Source organism: Passer domesticus, chromosome 2 (genome assembly GCF_036417665.1).
Source record: "Passer domesticus isolate bPasDom1 chromosome 2, bPasDom1.hap1, whole genome shotgun sequence".
Taxonomy (NCBI): domain Eukaryota; kingdom Metazoa; phylum Chordata; class Aves; order Passeriformes; family Passeridae; genus Passer; species Passer domesticus.
In genome coordinates, this window is record NC_087475.1 from 114609959 (window position 1) to 114628343 (window position 18385).

Genomic DNA, 18385 nt, shown 5'->3' on the forward strand with positions numbered 1-18385 from the left:
GGTGCAAACAAACTAAAAAGTCTTTGTACTGCTGTGCTTAGCCAGTGTCAGTGAAGTATCATGATTTAGATTGATTACTGTAAAAACCAAACCAATCAAACAAACCCTACGCTCACAACTGCCTTGGCACAGCAGACCACTCTGGTGATGCTGTGTACCTCCCCTCAGAGTGTGGGAAGTCTGGTCTGTCCACACAGCCAAAATCAGCTTGTGTGAAACTCCAGGGAATATCAGGATACTTACTCTGGTTCTGTGAGAGGAGTTGTCTCATTTGGCTCATTTACTGGACTCCCATCTTCATGGCTGGTAATTCTTTCATCCTCTGTTCTCATTTCCACTATTGGCTCTTTTGATCCATCTTTCCTAAAAATTATTAAAAGAGTTTTAGTCTCTTATCATCACATTAACTATGTACATTGCACATAAAGAATTACTAAGATCCCTTCTCTCAAAATTTGGCAAAGGCAGAACTAATTATCAGTGACTAACACCACCAAGACACATTTAACAGTGTGTTCCCAATTCCTTGAAGTCTTCAAAGCATCCTGTATCCATGGTTACTTCCCTAACTTTGTAAACATGATAAATTAGCATCTCAAAAGAGCATTTTGTTTATGACTAATAATAAGGTGACAGCTTCTTCATGGGAATAGATGTAAACTTCCCTAACCTAGTATAATAACGATTGGACTTGATGCCTAGTTATACTCGAACTTTTCTGGCAGCGTTAAAGAGCCATTATGTGAGTGCATACACCACAAAAGTGTGCTTTAATCTCCTGGGATTGTGACAACCCCAGCTGCCATCGATGCAAAGAGCCCTTGTGTGCTAAAAATCGAAGCCCTTCTGCTTTTGCTGGTAGAAAAAACTGTTTCTACATCATATTTCCCCCATTTGAGGAACAACTGCTAGCCTCTCACAAGTAAGCAAATGTACAAATATTGTGCTAGTTAAACAATTAATTATAAGGAGATGGAGCAGTGAGTGCTGTCATTATGATTTTGTTGGTAACCAAAGTGTCACAGAATAGTTTGGGTTGGAAGGGACATTCATCAGTCATCTAGTCCAATGCCCCTACAACTAGCAGGGACATCTTCAACCAAATCAGGTTCCTCAGAGCTTCATTCAGTCTGACTTTGAGTGTTTCCAGCAATGGAATGTCCACAACCTCTCTGGGCAACCTGTTCAAATGTTTCACCATCCTCACTGTAAAACAGATTTTCCTCATGTCCAATCTAAATCTACCCGCTTTCACTTCAAAACCATCATCCCTTGTCTTGTCTGTCCCCATCTTTTTTCATAAATTCCCTTTCAAAAGGATGCAGAAAAGTCTTTATCTCAGCCTGACCTCACAGAGAGTGCTCCATCCCTCTGATCATCTTTGTGTCATCCTCTGGACTTGATCCAACAAATCCATGTCTTTCCTTTACCAAGAACTACTGAGCTGCACTCCAGGTGAGGTCTCACCAGAGCAGAGGGGCAGAATCACCTCTCCTGAATTTCTGGTCATGCTGCTTTTGATGCAGCCTGGGACACCTTTGGCTTTCTGGCATGTGAGCACACATTGTTGGCTCATGTCCATCTTTTCATGAACTAGACTCCCCAAGTCCTTCCCTTCAGGACTGCTCTCAGAAATATGGATGTGATCTGGAAATATCTGTTTACTGCCACAAAGTATTAACAATACATAATAATTAACAATACTTATTTAAAATAATAATAAACTTTAATGCAATTTTGCTCTCAAAAGGCAGATCAGATGACACCCTGTATATACATATATATATATATATAGATATATACATATACATATATAAGTGTGTGTATGTGTGTGTGTGTGTGTATTTACCAAAAAACCCTATTTTGATGAAAATATTTTCTTCCTATATCCTGGAACAGCATCAGCTGCAGTCTACAAACAGAGGGTAACTGAGTTACAATTACTTTTATTACTTTAATTAGATTTATTTATTCTTTAGATTTTTTTTATTTAGACTTTTTCCAGACTGGGATGTTGTAGGGAGCTGTTATTTTGCTACAGGCCACACCAAAGACCTGGCTAAATTCTTCTCTAATTCATGTCTCACATTTTCATATTGTTTCTTCAAGATAACGTATAAAACAGGCTTTTGCAACAGGAAGTATCAGGAAAACTCTACTGTACTCTGACAGGTATCCTTAAGGAAAATCTTTGTAGGTTAATAAGAATGTAGCCCAGATAGAGAAATAGTGTGAAGAAGAATTAAGAGGTAGAAATCTAAAAGATTTTTGTCTTTTTAAAAACCCCAAAATTGCATGTGCTTTTTTATCTCTGCAAGTGGCACTTAAGATACACAAATGGATACAAAGTTCATTTTGGTAGATAATGCACTTAACTTTCCTGGCGACTTCATACCATAAAAGATTAGGGATCTAAGTTGGACCGGTGGTGGATTGGTGAGTTCTTCTTGCTTTGTTGATACATCTACAGTCTTACAAACAGTATTGCATGACAAAAGGACTAAAAAAGATATTCCTTGTGACCCGCAGTCATGTATATTTACAGAAGGTAGAAACTGTAGCATTTCAAATTTTAAAGAAGGGAAAATGATTTGTAGGAAATCCATTATGTCATGGATGTCTGTGTGTGTTACATGGATTATATCATCATCATCCATTACATACAGAACATATCTAACGTATATATACATATATATGTCTCCTACAATCAAAATGTAACCAAGAACCATATCATAAACTACCGAAAAATCCAGAATGCAAACTAGCATTTTAAAACAGAGAAATGTCAGTGAATTTTAGGCAATATCAGTTACTCTTATATAAATTTAAATGTTGACTCTTCAAGTCTGTCCCGGGAGTTTAGTCTGACAGTTTATTAATGCAGAGAATAGGCTAAAATAAGAACTGTCCCAAATATTTTAAGGTCTGACTGACTGAAGACCATTCTGACAAGGAAAGAAATATGATTAAATAACATAGTTGTTTTTGCAAAAGAAGTGCAACACAAGAATTAATATCAAGAGACGAGCTCAGTGCTTTTTTTGGGACAGCATGGAATGGCATTTGGTAATAAGATGTTGATAACAAGGTATAAACTGCTGTCAAGTGACATTTCCAACTTTATCTCCCTAAGGTCCTCTCATTTAGGAGTGTCTGTACGCCAGTTTATAGTTGGCCACTCCCTGAATGGGAAACTTAAGCATAAACGGAAGTGCTGTGCTCAATAGGAAAGGACAGTTGTTTCAGTGCCAGAAGCTTCACATCTTGATTCTATTGATCTGGACAGACTGGCTTCACAGGATGGAAAAAACCCTGCTAGTCTTTCTCTCACTGTCAGATGTGGAGAATGAGGAAATAGCCAGTTTGTGTTATTACTTCTACTTAGAAGTATTATAAATGCTTTTGTATCCTCTCACAACTGGATTTGTTCTGTGGAGCTGTTTCTGAAATGGAACCTTATTTAAGAAGAACCCAACCAAGATATGTAGCCAAGTTACATAAGAAAGACACAGCCTGAAACCAAATGGACAGAATTAAATCCCAAAAAGACACTTACACCTTCACAAGTGTCATGGAGACCCCTGCTCAGCTATGAATAATGAGGGCTGCAAGATCTAGTGTGCTCTACATCCATCTGAAAATGGATGGTGCCTAGGAAGCTGAAGGATAATGAACTATAAAGCCTGACAATTGCAAGAGGCATATAGCAGTTGGACCAGCAAATGTTATATAAACCACACACAGACAGCACTCTCACAAATATTACAGTGCATGTGTAAGTTGCCTACCAGATGAGCAGGATGAGAAAATTATGGTTTTTTTCTAGTAAACAGGGAAGCGTTGAAAGTGAAGGACCATATGTAATCTTCTTTCTACTGAAAACTCAGTAAATGTCATGTATCTAAAGCATGATTTTTTTATGTAATCAGTGAACTTCAACTGTTTTGCCAGAGATCTCACTATCCACTATAATAATTTAAGAAACCATATTTTCACCATATTTTCACCAATGATCAGTTCATTCACATTTGTGTGATGGAGTAGCCACTACAAAAGAGTATTTGTGAGAATCAGTATTGATTATTTCCCACTCATGTTTAACACTCATTGACTGTTGCTATAAAGAACAATCACTCACCACCATTTCACCAACATCCAACTCAGAACTCCTATTAAAAAAAAAATCTACAAGATCTTTCATTCCTAAAATCCACAGGCACGAATCAAGGTTTTCCATCAAGTGCTATATCTAAGAAGAAAAACTCTCTCAGGGATTTTCTGTAATACCATGTCCTTCATTCATGGATTTACTGGCACTGTCATAGCCATAGGCTGAATTTCTGGGTGTTAGCAGCTCAAAGGGGGATTTGCAGAAATGGAGTTACAATGATCCATTACCTGCTTCTCACGAACCAAATCTGTGTCTCCAACTAGTACTGAATTACAATTGATTTCCTTTGTGTCAAGCTGGACAAAGAGGTCATCCTAAACTGAGCTACAGTAAATTTCTTTTTCATGTCTCAACTTTTCTTTTAAAGGCAATAAAAAACTCTACACACTTCAGAGAAACACTTTTCCAAGTAGTAGAAGCATTTTATTAATTCCCTTTGTGACACCACAGAACGGCCATAAAGTTAATGTAAGTTGGACAGCCAACTTTTTTTTTAAGGATGTTTCCAACCCATGTGATTAATACTCACAAGTAAGCAGCTTTTCCTTCTTCCAGTTCTTTACTTTTTCCACTTGAACCACTCTTCTTCCCACAGATTCTCCTGGTGATGCACATGAGCAATCCACATTGCCGTACAAAGAAGCAGCTAACATCAGTCACAACCAGGATTAACAAAAGGGCTGCCACTCCCAGGCCAATGACAGCACCAAGTCCAAGACCATTAAAAAGAGTGTCTTCAAGGAAAGAAAATTGAGATGTATTAATAACACTAATACTAAACTATAATTTTCTAAGTGGTTTGTCAGGAGAACAAAGAATGTTTAGGAACGAACCATTCAGAAATTATTGGAAATAAACAGTCCTGATGATTACGCATATACAGTACCTGACTGAAATCACAAATCATTTCTTCTGCATAATATTTTCCAATTGACAAAATTCCAATAAGCTCAAAAAACATAAATGGCATTAATTAATAGCAAATAATATCACATCTTAACATTTCATGACTAAGAGTATCAATAAGCAGCCTAAGGAAAATATTTTCAATGTTCAATATTGACATTGATATAAGTTATCTTTTCTGCATTACAAATACAACTAATTAGCAGTGGTGCTAAGCAGAATTACTGAAAGGTTGAAGAGACTTTTTTTAGTTTATTTTTTACAAACCAGTATTTATTAGTGTAATTTTCTGGATTAGAATGAAAAATAACTTAATTCAAGTTATTTAATCTGCAAACAGTTGCATGCACTTAGTCTTAAATAATTTAATATGGGATAAAATATGCGTATCATCAAATGATTATAGGGTTAGGACCTCATCTTGTTTAGTCTTGTACCTTGAAAATGCAATCATTTCAACACTTCAAAATAAACACAGTCCACACCTGATCTTGCTTTCTGTGTTTGAATTTTGAGCGCTGATATTTAGCTAATTTTACTTCATTACAAATCTCAGGAAAAATATTTCAATGTTTTGCCTCAGCTGATATTCCCATGACAGCAGTGCTGCAAACACTTTTGGACAGTGTGATTCTCAGGAGTCTGTGAATTCAGATGATGCTTATAGAGGAGAGGATTTTTATCTGATCATTGTCTACGGGGAAAAAGGGCTCATGCACTCAGCTAATTCAAGAAGCTGCCAAACTAGCTCAGCTATTGGCCAGTGGCAATTTCCTGGTGTGAGACTGTGCTGAGTAAACCCCAGGGGAGTGGAGCTGGGTGAGTTTGCCCATGGGGGCTGCACGGCAGCATTGCTTCCTGGCACTCCCATGTCCTGGAGTGATGCCTGAGCCAGCACCACTCACTGGGACATTTCCATCTGCTGCTCTGCCTGTTGCCAAAATAAGACCAAGATTATTCTGGCCAGAGATTACTTGACTGCTGTTGTAACAGACACTAAGCAATTGCATAATGGAATATAATATAAATATTTTAATTGGGTCACTAATATCATCCTCTTCTTTCTCTTCCAACTCTCCTATACACTATAGATTGTTTTCAGATTAAGCACAGATTTTTATATTTCTGCTTAAATAATTTTAATGATAATGTCTTTACCATTTCAAATGTAATTTGAAAGTTATCCTAAATCAATAAATATATATTCTTTGTCTAGTCTTTGTTTAGAACTCTAAAATGGAAAAGTAAAAACTTTTTTCAAAAGAAGGGAAGCATTTTACGTCTTGAGAAATTGACTTCATTGTCTATTGTAGAGGTTGTTTTATTATAGAAATGATCTTCACAATGTTATTATACAACAAGCTAGAATTCAATGTATATATTTCCAAGGATGGATAAGCAGAAAAACAGACTTATTATTTCCTTTGTTCAGAAGGACTTAAAAACCACTACATAAATTATAAAAATAATGGTGCATCTATGAAATGATTTATCACTTATGCATTGCTCCATCAGCAATGTCAGAAGTTGATGTTTTAAAATATTTTTTTTCTTTTTTAAACAACAGCATTCCTGTTTAAATATTATACTTTCTGATACGTCTTCCAAAACTTATTTTATTCCTATATCCACCCACATATTTGGTGAATTCCTTTGTAAACCTTCAGTAATTATTTTTTGCCAGTATGAATTGTCAGAAATATACAGGTAGATATTTGAATCCAGTTTATTAAAAAGCTCATATATCTCAATTGTTATAATAGCAGTAAATTCTATAATCAGCTTTAAAGACCTCATACAGTGAATCTCTGTACCTTCTCAACCATCAACTAGAATGTGAAGGAGAAAAATTTGGGTGATTTAATTTGAATTTTGAAAGAAATTCAGGGTTTTTTGTACTGGTTTAGTTTTAGGAGTTTTTTCTTGATAAAGTGTTAAAAAGTTTTTACTATGAAGAGATAAATTTTCCACTGCCGTGAACAGCACTTTCAGTGTCCTGGGACAATGTGAAATGGCAAAGTTCTCATTCTAGGTGATCCAGTGGCAGAAATAACTACACAGTATCTTCACTGGTGAGCGAAGGAAATGTTTACAGTTGCAATATTGCTCCTTTGTTTTGTCATCCTTGCATGGGATGCTCTGTTTTTAAATTTTCCGTTTTCCTCATATGGGTGAGACATCTGAGACACAAGTATTTGACTGCTGCATATTTTCCATCCTTTCATGGCTGCCTTTACATTCAGCATTCCCCTTCCTTGCTCTCCTCTACCAGTCCTAAGTAATTTTTTTCCTGCCTGAAACCCTTTTGTTCCTGCAGGTTTCTGTTTCATAAGTCTGATTTCTTAAAATTGTCAACAGTTTTCCAACATTTTTCTCCTTTACCTACTGCACCCCAAAGGGTGAGAATAATGTGGCCAAATCTAGAGGTGAGGTGAGGGGCATGGCTGTGATCAACCTGTCTGAGCATCTTATTTACTTCTGAAAACAGATAGAAACTGGGCAGCCTTGTTCTTTAAGTCTATCTGTGTTATGGTTTATCTTTAATCTTAATGAAAACATACAAAACTATTTTTTTAGAAGTTTATCTGTGGCTTCATTTTGTTTCTTGAATTGCTTTGACTTTGTACTTGCCTATCTACTCCCACCAAAGTCAGCTGAAAACCTAATCCAAATAACTATTAAAGCAGATTAAGGTTTCTCCTCACTGGTTTCAAAAATCATATCCTAATATACATGTAATTTCAAACCAATGTGAATTTTTTTCTATATATGTCATGCATCAACAGAAGTTTTAATTCTGTGACAGGATGAAATATTAATGTCATACTACAAACAGTGTTCCCACCAACTTTGACAAGCAACATTGTTATCAAAAAGTGTTTCCTTAAATTAAATTATTATATTGTTATTATTACTATATTATAGTTATAGTTATAATATAGTTATATTACAGAAGCTATTTTAAATATTTGGGGTTTTTGCAGCTGCCCAGTAAGTACCAAACAAACTCAAATAGTAGTTCTACTTTGTACTCTAAAATAACAAAGTATTTATGCATTATATACCTTTTCATTTTCCTAGTTGAACAAAAACAATTTGAAGCATAAAAATTCAATGTCAATGTGAAAGAATCAGTTCTTAGAAACTTTTTGAAAATGTTTATTTTATACCTGACTTAGTCATCTAAGAAGGCCTTTTAAAACGCTTCTTGTTAAAAAGAAAAGAACAGGGAAGTATAAGTTCCATAGTTTAAATGAGTTTGAATTGTAATTTGTTAAAAATATGCTAAATTGAAAAGGATATTTTTTTAATACAGAATGGGGCACAAGTAATATATTACCTTCACATGATGATGAAGGAAACTGACAACTTTTAAGACACTTTTTTCACCCACTTCTTCAAAAAAATGATCATCAATGAATACTTACAGAAATAATATTCAAAAACTTCCATAAATGTAAAATATAAACTAAAAAAAAAAAAAGCCAAAAGCAAGTTTCTACAAATGAAATTGAAAGTTCTGGCAGTATTCAAGTTCTTCTTATTGAATAAGTTATGTTTTTAATGATTTCTAATCAGATAATTGTACATTTTTTTCAGGAATCATTATTTGATGAGAAAGAGGAATGAAGAGCTTTGGCAGCAAGTAAAATGCAATTTTCCAGTGAAAAGAATTAAGAGAAAAGTTACATTTTCTAGAGTCTCAAACATAAGTTTGGACTGAATTCCTGTAAGGGTTCCACACCAGATATTCTAAGGGAAGCAGGTCAAAAGCAAGAATCTCGATCTGTATGTGTTTACAGAATCAGAGAATGGTTTAGGGTGGAAGGGACGGTAAAGCTCATCGCGTTACAACTCCCCTGCATTGGACACCTCCCTCTAGACCAGTTTACTCAGAGCCCCATCCAACCTGGCCTTGAACACTTCCAGGGCTGGGGCATCCAGAGCTTCCCTGGGCAACCTGTGCCAGTGTACAGGTGTGCTTTACATATGGCAAAATAAAGCTTTTGATTCTGCACAGGAACAAAATATGAAACATAAATATATTCAGAGCAATGTTAAATGAACCTATGTCCTTTGAGGTGACAGAATTTCTCTGTGCTCTTACAGAATCACATTGTTTATATTCAACTACTGCTACAATAAAATTGTAATTGGAAGCTTTATAACAAGCACTGTGTGATCTTTGGGGTAGGATAAGGTGATGTCCATATGTACTTTTCACACCTTTAGTGATATTAAATTTTGCTGGGGAGAAAAAAGCACGTTAGCAACTTCTTTATTCCCTTCCCTCCTCCTTAGAAGGCATGGATTGAAGTTAAGATGAAAAATAGATGATTACCCAAACCTCCCTTTTACAGTAATTTGAGTTTTTAAGGAAGAAAAAGCAACGCTGTAAAATACTTTCCTGGCTTACAGGGCAACACCTGGCTGCTACAAATACATGGTGCAGAGTTATGATACATGGTTTTCATTTCTTTCAAGATAGTCAGAAGATAAAGTAAACTGCTCTCAAGCTAAAGTAAAAATTTGAAAATTATGAACTAACTAGAGGGTGAAATTGAAATACTGCCCTAGGTCATGGCAGGAAAAAAACATTCTTGTTTATCAAGTTGAGCTACACTTTTGTATTGACTCTTAAAAATGTTCCCAACCATGACTGGTTATTTCTGCACTGCCTCTGAATATTGTCTTTGATTTTATATCTGATCTGGAACTTTTCCTAGACTCCGAGTCTTACAAAATGCGTATACTTACTCAAAACCTCTAAAAAACCAGAAAATATAGATCTCAAAGTTTTTTACCCATTGATGAGCACCAAAAAAATCATAATGCAGTACCAAAAAATTAAACAGCTCTCTAAAATTTTCTAGCAGTTAACAGTAAAAGAGTGGCAGCCCATGACCACAAGAAGTAAAGAACCAGTGATCCTTGCCTGCTACCCAAAGAATCTCCAATATTTTGACTGCCACATCCAGAGCTGCAACCTGTTTTCAGCAATTTATATGAATAAAACTTTTCTTTTGAGCCAGGTAAGTACCCAGAAGCATAATGTCTTCCTTCAAATGAAATAAACAAATCACACTATTTGCAACATCAGCTTGCAAGAAATCATTAGGATTCTATGCAACATTTACTGGGGGACTTTTTGATGACAGTAAGGTGCATTCTTTTCTATCCCATTCCTTAATACAAAAAAATGCTAACAAGGCTATAATCAACATTAATTGTAATGCTTTTTCTTCCTCAGTGTTTTTTTCGCCAGATCTCTGCTAGGACAGGTACTGCTGAAGGGCAGTGGACAAACACATGGATGTGTGCTCTGAGCTGCTCAACCGAGTAATGTGTTCTGACAGATACACTTGACACAACTTTGAAAAATAAGAGGACAGTGCTACTGGCTTCCTCTAACTTTCTTCTACTCATCAGTGACAGATCTTCATTGTCTCCCCATCTCAGATGAAGCCTGAGCTGGAGTGAGTCAGGGGAGCCTGTGGTACCACCGGGACTATCAGTTACAAAGATGTGAGCTACTGAAATAAGTGTGTCTAAAAGGTTTCACTTTTCTGATGCTTATCTAAGTGAAGGAGTTTTTCTTCATTATGGCTGAGATCCTCTTGCCAACAAGATTTCTGAAATGGATTTTTGCTTTTAAATTTTACAAGAAAATGTATTATGACTCTCTCAGGACACTGAGTAGGACTTGAGTCCACATTTCCTCTAATGACCCTTACCAACATTTTTCATAGGAAGGTGTCTTAATAGACATAAATGCAATAGCTAAGTGAAAGAAATGCAATGTAAATAACAGCTTGAGTATTTCTGGCAATAGTGTTTTGTCTGTGGTCATTAAGGGATAACAAGGGAAAGTATAGCAAAACCCCCTTTATTTACTACAAAAATCATACTGTGTTGTGAAAATGTTTTCTGGCATTGTCATTTACTATTTTTTAGCAAAGTTTTTAAAAAAGAGATCCTTTTCATAATCAAGCTATTCATAAGCAGACTTGAGGAACATTTCTAATATGCCTAAAAAGTTAGCCAGTTACAGCTACAGCAGCTTTTTCCTTGTATTTGCTCAGTCATCAGAGTAAAGGGTATTTTTTTAGCACTGTCTTCTTTCATGGGAAGCCACAGAAAAATGCAGGCAGAGAGACCCCAGTGCTCCTGTGCCTTAGGAGGGAAAGGCTGCACTGTGGGTTCATGGCATCAGCACTGCTCCCAGGTTTTGGTTTTCAGTAGACTTGGGAAAATAAGTTTCTGTGTCCCAGTTTCCTCCACTCAAACTGACAGCAGATTTACTGAACATGTCTCTTGGAGGAGTTTCTAAGGATGTCTGCAGATTAATTAAGATTGATGTGAGTATTGAGAACATACACTTATGTGTGGTTTCAGAACTGCTATTACATAAAAGGATAAATTATTTTAATTGCTTCATTTAGGAGAATTCAAAACCATGCTGTGCATATACCACAGAGACATGAGAAATTTTTGCATCTTTATAGTGGATGACAACCCTAAGTAGAGTATTGCAGCCCCGAGATCTGAAAAAGAGTCAAACTATCTCAGGATTTTGTTTAAGTTGAGAAAATGTTTCAAGTTTGACAGCATTTTCTTTAAGGCCTATATAACTTCAAGCACAACAGCTTTAAGAAGTAATAACTGGAATATTATGTTAAATATATAATTATTTTATAGCATTAGCTACAAAAAGAGCAGTTTAATATTATAAGTGCTGCCAGTATATGGTGCATGTTTTTACTTTAAAATGATTGACTGTTACAACTGCAACTCCAGCAGAGTCCTCCTTGGTAGGGCAGCTTTTCCCTGTATTAAAACTTCCTTTGGGGATACAACTTCAATCAGGCAGAATAAATCAAAATGGATCAAGCTCAGGCTGCATATTTATACAGACTATGCACATACTTGGTTCACTAATGCAGTAGCATGGCAGCCACCTAATATGAGCAAGACTTAAAATTAATGAATTCTAATTTTAGTGACTTTGATGTTTGTGGTGGGGTGGGTTTTTTTGTTTGTTGGTTTGTTTGGTTTTGGGGTTTTTTGGGGTTTTTTTTGGTATTTTGTTAGTTTGGGTTTTTAAAATACTCAATATTGGATAAAACACTGCAGACAAAATGCAGATACAATGCTAAAAATTATCTCTGCAGATACAAAATATATCATGCAGATAGTACAAGAAAAAAGGAGCATTTATCAGCAATAAAGAAAATACAGATAGTAATGCTTTAAGTCAGTTTTCTTTATTACAAAAAATGAAGACAGAAGTTGCATGAACTAAAATGAACTACGAACAACAGATGAAAGACACACTAAGTTACATATATTTCTTGACATTGTGTTTGGAAAGGTGCTGAGGGACATCACAGTTACACCATGCACACGTTCTTCAGGGAAAAAGCAGAGATGACAACAAGTTCTGCATGCATGAAAAAATCAGTGGTGCAAAATGGTAGTGAATTATGAACAAGATAAAAATAAGCAATGTTACACAAATTAAAATTAGCTACTTTAAATCCAGATTTTTTCCTTGCCTTTCACACTCTTTTTAAAAACAGAAACTTACAGATGTTGCAGTGTATTCAATATTTTTCACAGAATTAGTTTTTAGTACATTGTATGTATTTTGGTCTGCCATTCTGTAGGATACGTACACTGAGAAAATTTACTTTGCTTCTATTATGGGCATTTAATACATGCACTAAAATTAAAATTTTATGTAAATAAAATATGCACTGGAAATTATCTCTACAAAAATGTTAAACATGTAAAGTAAATATACAGAACTGTTAATAAGAATATTGTACAACATAACGGTAGTATGGTGGCAAGCATTGCTACCACACTTCTTGGGACTTCAGACCCTATAAAAAATGAACAAAAATGCATATTCCTACCTCAGTTTCTTCTCTTGCTGTAAAATATCTAAACTTAGCACAGCACTCAAGCATACAGCTTACATACACAACTGTTTCTAAACAGGCAAAGTTGGTTCATCTCTACACTTGGTATTGGATGCCATCAGCTTTATAGTAAGATGTCATTGACATTAAAGGGAAAAGGTGATTTTCCATCACTTACACATTATGTCTGATAAATATACAGCAATGGAAAACTGAATATTCCTTATGTGCCTGGAGAAAATGAATGAATAAAGTAAATGTGATACGTGTAAATGAGCCCTAAATATAGCAAAGATTTCAGTGATGGCATTATAGACATCAGAAGCTACATTTCTCTATATAATATTCAACTTCCATCCTGAAAGTAACACTTTTTTTTTTTCCTTTGCTCCCAAAATTCCTGAAAAAATGAACAATCAGGAGTCATCAACATACTGGGCAACAGATAGAGAATTGGCAGCTATTAGCACAATCACAAATTGTATAAAAATCTCTATTATGTCTTAATTAAAAAAACCCAAAAGAAAAAAACAACAACTGTTTTTTCAGGCTTAATTAGTTAACTTTACATTTGCATACACATTTGAGTGGTGCCTATGCAGGTTTCCATGATAGAGAGAGGGAGTACATGGCAAAACCCTGAAAACTGACTGAGAATTGGTCAGAAGGTTATGTGTATAATTAAATCACCATAGCTGTTTATCTTTTAAATAAATATTCTTCACATGCATATAATTTTTTTTTGCATCAGTGCTTGGCCTTACACTTTCACAAAAAATTAAATGGAATGTTATTTTGTTATTTGGTAATAGTATGTTTTGTACACCTCAAAAAACCATTCAGAAGTTATATTTTATACCCAGTGTATGTAATAGAGGTGTCTATTTCTGGACAATATTTTTCCTATTTAGAGAGACAGCAATTTATATTTTAATAACCCTACAGTAGTAAAAAAAGGATTGCATTTGAAGTTGCACTATGTAAATACTTTGATTTGTGAACATTTTGTAAATGTTAGGAACTTGTCCAAACTCTGGAAAGAAGAAAGACAACGAATAAAATCTGATTAGCAAAGAAGCCAGCCTTAGACTCTAAAGGCTGTAAATCAGGACATTTTAAAAATACTGTTCCTTAGAGATATACTGCTATATCACAGAATAATCATTACCCCTTTTAAGTTTCTGTGCCACCAATTTGGATTTAAGGCAGAAGATCAGCATAGCATATTTTAGGACTTCAGTGTTACAGACAGTTTAATATTAGCATTTCAAAATATGTGACAATGTTAAAAAATTGTAACATTTTACACTGTCAGTCATAAGACCTAAAATCCCTTTTAGAATTGCAACATTTAAAGGAACAAATTTACTTATCTAACATTTAAATACTAATGTCAGAAGTAAATTGAATTCAATTTGTAAAGGCATATTTATCATTTTAATAGAGTTTAAATTACAATTTTAAGATGTTCAGTCTATACCTATGAATTATAATTTAATTTGAAAATGTCTCTGTTAATTTTTTCCCCATTCTTGTCAGTAAGAAGCCAAGATTTCAAAATCTTCTGAATATTCACACAGATTGCACAAAATACTGTGAAATAATCTCGGTCTCATTGTTTTTAAAGATACAATTATGAAACACTCATAAAGAGAACTACAAACAAAGCTGTATTAGTCATTCATCTGAGGAGATATATGACAACCCAAGGACATTATTCTCTTCCACTTTTTCTTTCTCATTACAGAGGTTCTGGGTCACTGCCCAGAACTGCCTGGCTCTGCAGTCACATAATCCCCTTATTGGTTTAAGTGATTCTCTTTGGAATTGGATGGGAAAGGGAAGGCCAAAAAAAAAGGTTCACATTCAAAATACTTGATAACCTCAAAATACAAAGCACAGAATAATTTAAGTTGGAGCAGAACTGAAATTTCTCTTACTTAACAGAGCAAATTTATCAAGTTCCCAGCCGAAGCTAATATCAGTTAAAAAAAAGATAAGTGATCCAAATTTGTCTCTTTGTCCCACTGGCATTGTGACACTGAGGATAAAAGACAACTTGCCATTCATAATGTATATTTAGCCTCTAAAATTTCTCAAGGCTTTTCATTATCTCCTTCACAGTGTGTTTGGAGAGCTCACAGTCGATCAGTCTCTGCACCCTAATTCCTATCTTGCCTTCTTATACACTTATCTGCAATGTTAGAATGACTTGCTAAGATAATAAATTTATAGCCTGTAAAGAGCTCTTCACATGTCTTGCCAGAGTAGAAAAATGGTATGGGAATTTTATTTTTTCTGCTTTTCTGCATACCTGTAATAGTGTCCAGTCTTGCTTTATTAAAAACAATTAATAACTGTGACAAGTATGTGGAAGGTGAAAATATATTAGACAACATTTAGTAGACTAGCAACAAGGTTTCAAGTTTCAGAAAATTAGGAAAATCTTACAAAATGAGGAAATACTGGGATCAAACTGTCTGTGCAACCTTATAAGAACCTATTTTATTTTTCAGTTTATGAGACAATATAAGTGTTACTCAAGACTCTTTAATCCAGTGGTAGGTGCTCATTAGTTTTGATTGGATCTGCAATTTTATTTTCTTTATGTTCAGAACAGTAACTACCTGTCCACAAGAGAAGATTGCGTTCTTTCATGTGCATGTAGTGCTTGTCTTACAGTGGGATCAGGATGCAAAAGGAATGTGTCTGCAAAGAGGAGCCCCTAGAAAGAATTTACTGCTCCCCTGGCCCAAAGGGAGTCCCAGTGCCAGTGCACCACTGAGCTCCTGCAGACTGAGAAACATCTCCCAGCAGGTGTTTGCAGTATGTTTGTACTGTGGGTTTCTTTCCCCTTTAGCATCTACTACAGCATCTACTTACTAAATGTTAGCCAATCATCAGTTCTTGGATGATAGGTGGAGCTATCCTTGCAGTTTTGTTACCACAGAAGGCAATAGTGGCAATAGTGACAAAAACAAACATTTTCACTATCTGGATTTTCGAAATGGTAAGAGAAAAAAAAAGAAAACCTCTTGCAAAAGTTCCTGCCCAAGGTGATTCTTTCACTAAAAATAAATTTAGCATTAGCAACATTATTTGTCTGAGTCATACTCAATTGAAAATATGTTCTCAGATCTGAAAGTTTTTGGTAACTTCTGTGTAGCTAGTAATCCAAATCCACTGTAACATAGTTAAAATGAAAAGTTTTGTTAAAAATATTATCTCTCCTTCATTAGTTACATCTCTTGTTTCAATAAGAACTTAATCATTTAAAAAAATAAATTGCATATATTGGAAGAAGACCTATACAACTAAATTACAAAGTCAATATATATATTAACATATTGTGCATAGAAAAATGGGGTTTCACCCATAAATAAATAGGAACCCAAAGTTTCAGCTCCTACAAAATTAGAAGAGAAAATGTCTTTCTTTACCACACTATGTCAGGCACTCATCAATGTAATTAATTTCAAAGTAATGTCATGACATTTTTAGTAACAGAACATATTGGCAAGGGCCATGGATGGAACAGTGGCTTGACTTTAGAGTGAGAGCTTATCTGCAGATTACAATGAAACTAATGTTTCGATAGCAATCTTTTCAATTCCAGCTACTTCATTACACTAAATATGTTAACTATTTAAAGAAGTATTTCTGTCAATAAATTATTCCATAGACTTACACACTGAAGACATCTTACTTGTGACATAGTCCAATTTTTTAAAATAATTGTTAGCTGGTTGAGATGAGGAGAGGTTTTATTTTGATGTCCTAAAGGAAAGACTTCCAAAAATATTTCAAAACCGGCAACAAACATCATTATCAATATTTCTTAGAAATAAGAAAATCCTTTAACTGAGGGAAGGTATATAGATACTTAATTTTGACCAGATGATTTCCAATTTGTAAGATAATTTTAGATTCCAAAATGTATGAACTATAAAGAGGAAAAAAATCAACATATAATTTATCATGTTTCCTATATTAAGTAACAATTTGAAGGGAATTCTCTTAAAATAAATATTTAATTCTGCCTTCGTTTTAAAGTGCATTGCTTTCTTGGGTTATTCTGTATGCCACAGAGGAATGAACTATAAACCTAGACAACTACATAAATTTTAAAATCAAATTTATGCAATAAAATATATATATGGACTCTTATTAAATAAAATCTTTTTTCCTGAGGTCTTACACACACTGCTGCAGAGCTCATAAACCATGCTTTTAATATATAAAACAGGAAAATATGCTTTTTCCATTTTTACTGCAGGTCAAAATTGAATCCCTGGGGCTTCTAAGTCCTACAGATGCCATGAAATGAAATGTGGCACCTTTTCAGGCACAAGAAGCGACTTTGGTGAGCAGGGACCTATTTTATGTGCTGAGGCATGTCAGTGGAGAGGCACAGAAAAAGTATTTGAAATGAAACACTAAGAACTAAAACAATTCATAAATAATTGGTTAGGGAAGACATGCTTGTTAAAGTCCATTAGAAAGCACAAAACATGTCTGTATTCACAGAACCACAGAATGGCCTGGGTTTTGAGGACCTTAAAGATCATCCAACCCTCTGCTGTGGACAGGGACACCTTCCACTAGACCAGGTTTCTCAAAGCTCAATCCAGCCTGGACTTAAACCATTTTTATTAAGCATAAAGTTTTAAGTACCTTGTGTCAGGAACCAGAGAAAGGACAACTCTTTGCAAAGGATTAGTACAAAATGAAAATACTCTCCTGAATTGGTGGTGTACCTGGAAAACCATGTGACTGACAATGATAAGGTCTTGCATTAATTTCTTATAATCAAATTCTAGTTGAGAAAATAGAATCAAACCACATTGATCAAATTCAGTAAGTCAGATTCTCCACGTTCTATCCGACTGGACTGTCAAGCATCATCTGTTGAATTTGTCACAAAACTCACCAGGTATCCAAAAAGCCCCATGAAGAATTTTGCATGAACAGACTGAAGTAATTACAATATTTAGAATCTTGACTAGGAATGGAAACTTTGGAAGAGCTATAGAAAAGTACAAATTTTATAAGGTCTGTGTTTATCTTCCCACAAATAAAAAATTTAGAGAGACAGGAAGAATGCATATTGCTTGCCTTATCATCAACAGTATAAAATCATGCACCAGAACCTTAGGACTACAGTGAGAGAGAAAACAGCAGCATTCAGCTGCAGGGACTGGCCTCCATTTTCACGTCTAGTAGCTTCACAGCACCTGTCTGCGTGAATAAGAATAGTTATAGAAAATCAAGAGTGTGAAAAAGAGGTAAATTTTAGAAAAAAAAAGTAGAAAAGTTGAGACAGCATGAAAAAGAAAGTAGCAAAAGGAAACAAAAGTGACAGTGGGAAAGAAAAAAGAAAAAA

General features: G+C 34.9%; 1 protein-coding gene across 2 annotated transcripts in view; it reads right to left on the reverse strand.

Moving 5' to 3' along the window:
- NCAM2 (neural cell adhesion molecule 2) overlaps nucleotides 1–18385 on the reverse strand; it is a 272886-nt gene that overhangs the window by 10813 nt on the left and 243688 nt on the right. Inside the window, exons 16-17 of one of the 2 annotated variants that reach the window (XM_064410866.1) lie at nucleotides 4701–4905; nucleotides 244–363 (exon numbers count right to left, since the gene is read on the reverse strand). In XM_064410866.1, the coding sequence (XP_064266936.1) occupies nucleotides 244–363; nucleotides 4701–4905 (325 nt within the window). Of the gene's footprint in view, nucleotides 1–243; nucleotides 364–4700; nucleotides 4906–12323; nucleotides 18241–18385 lie in introns of those variants that run through there. The other variant, XM_064410867.1, reaches the window with a different exon arrangement.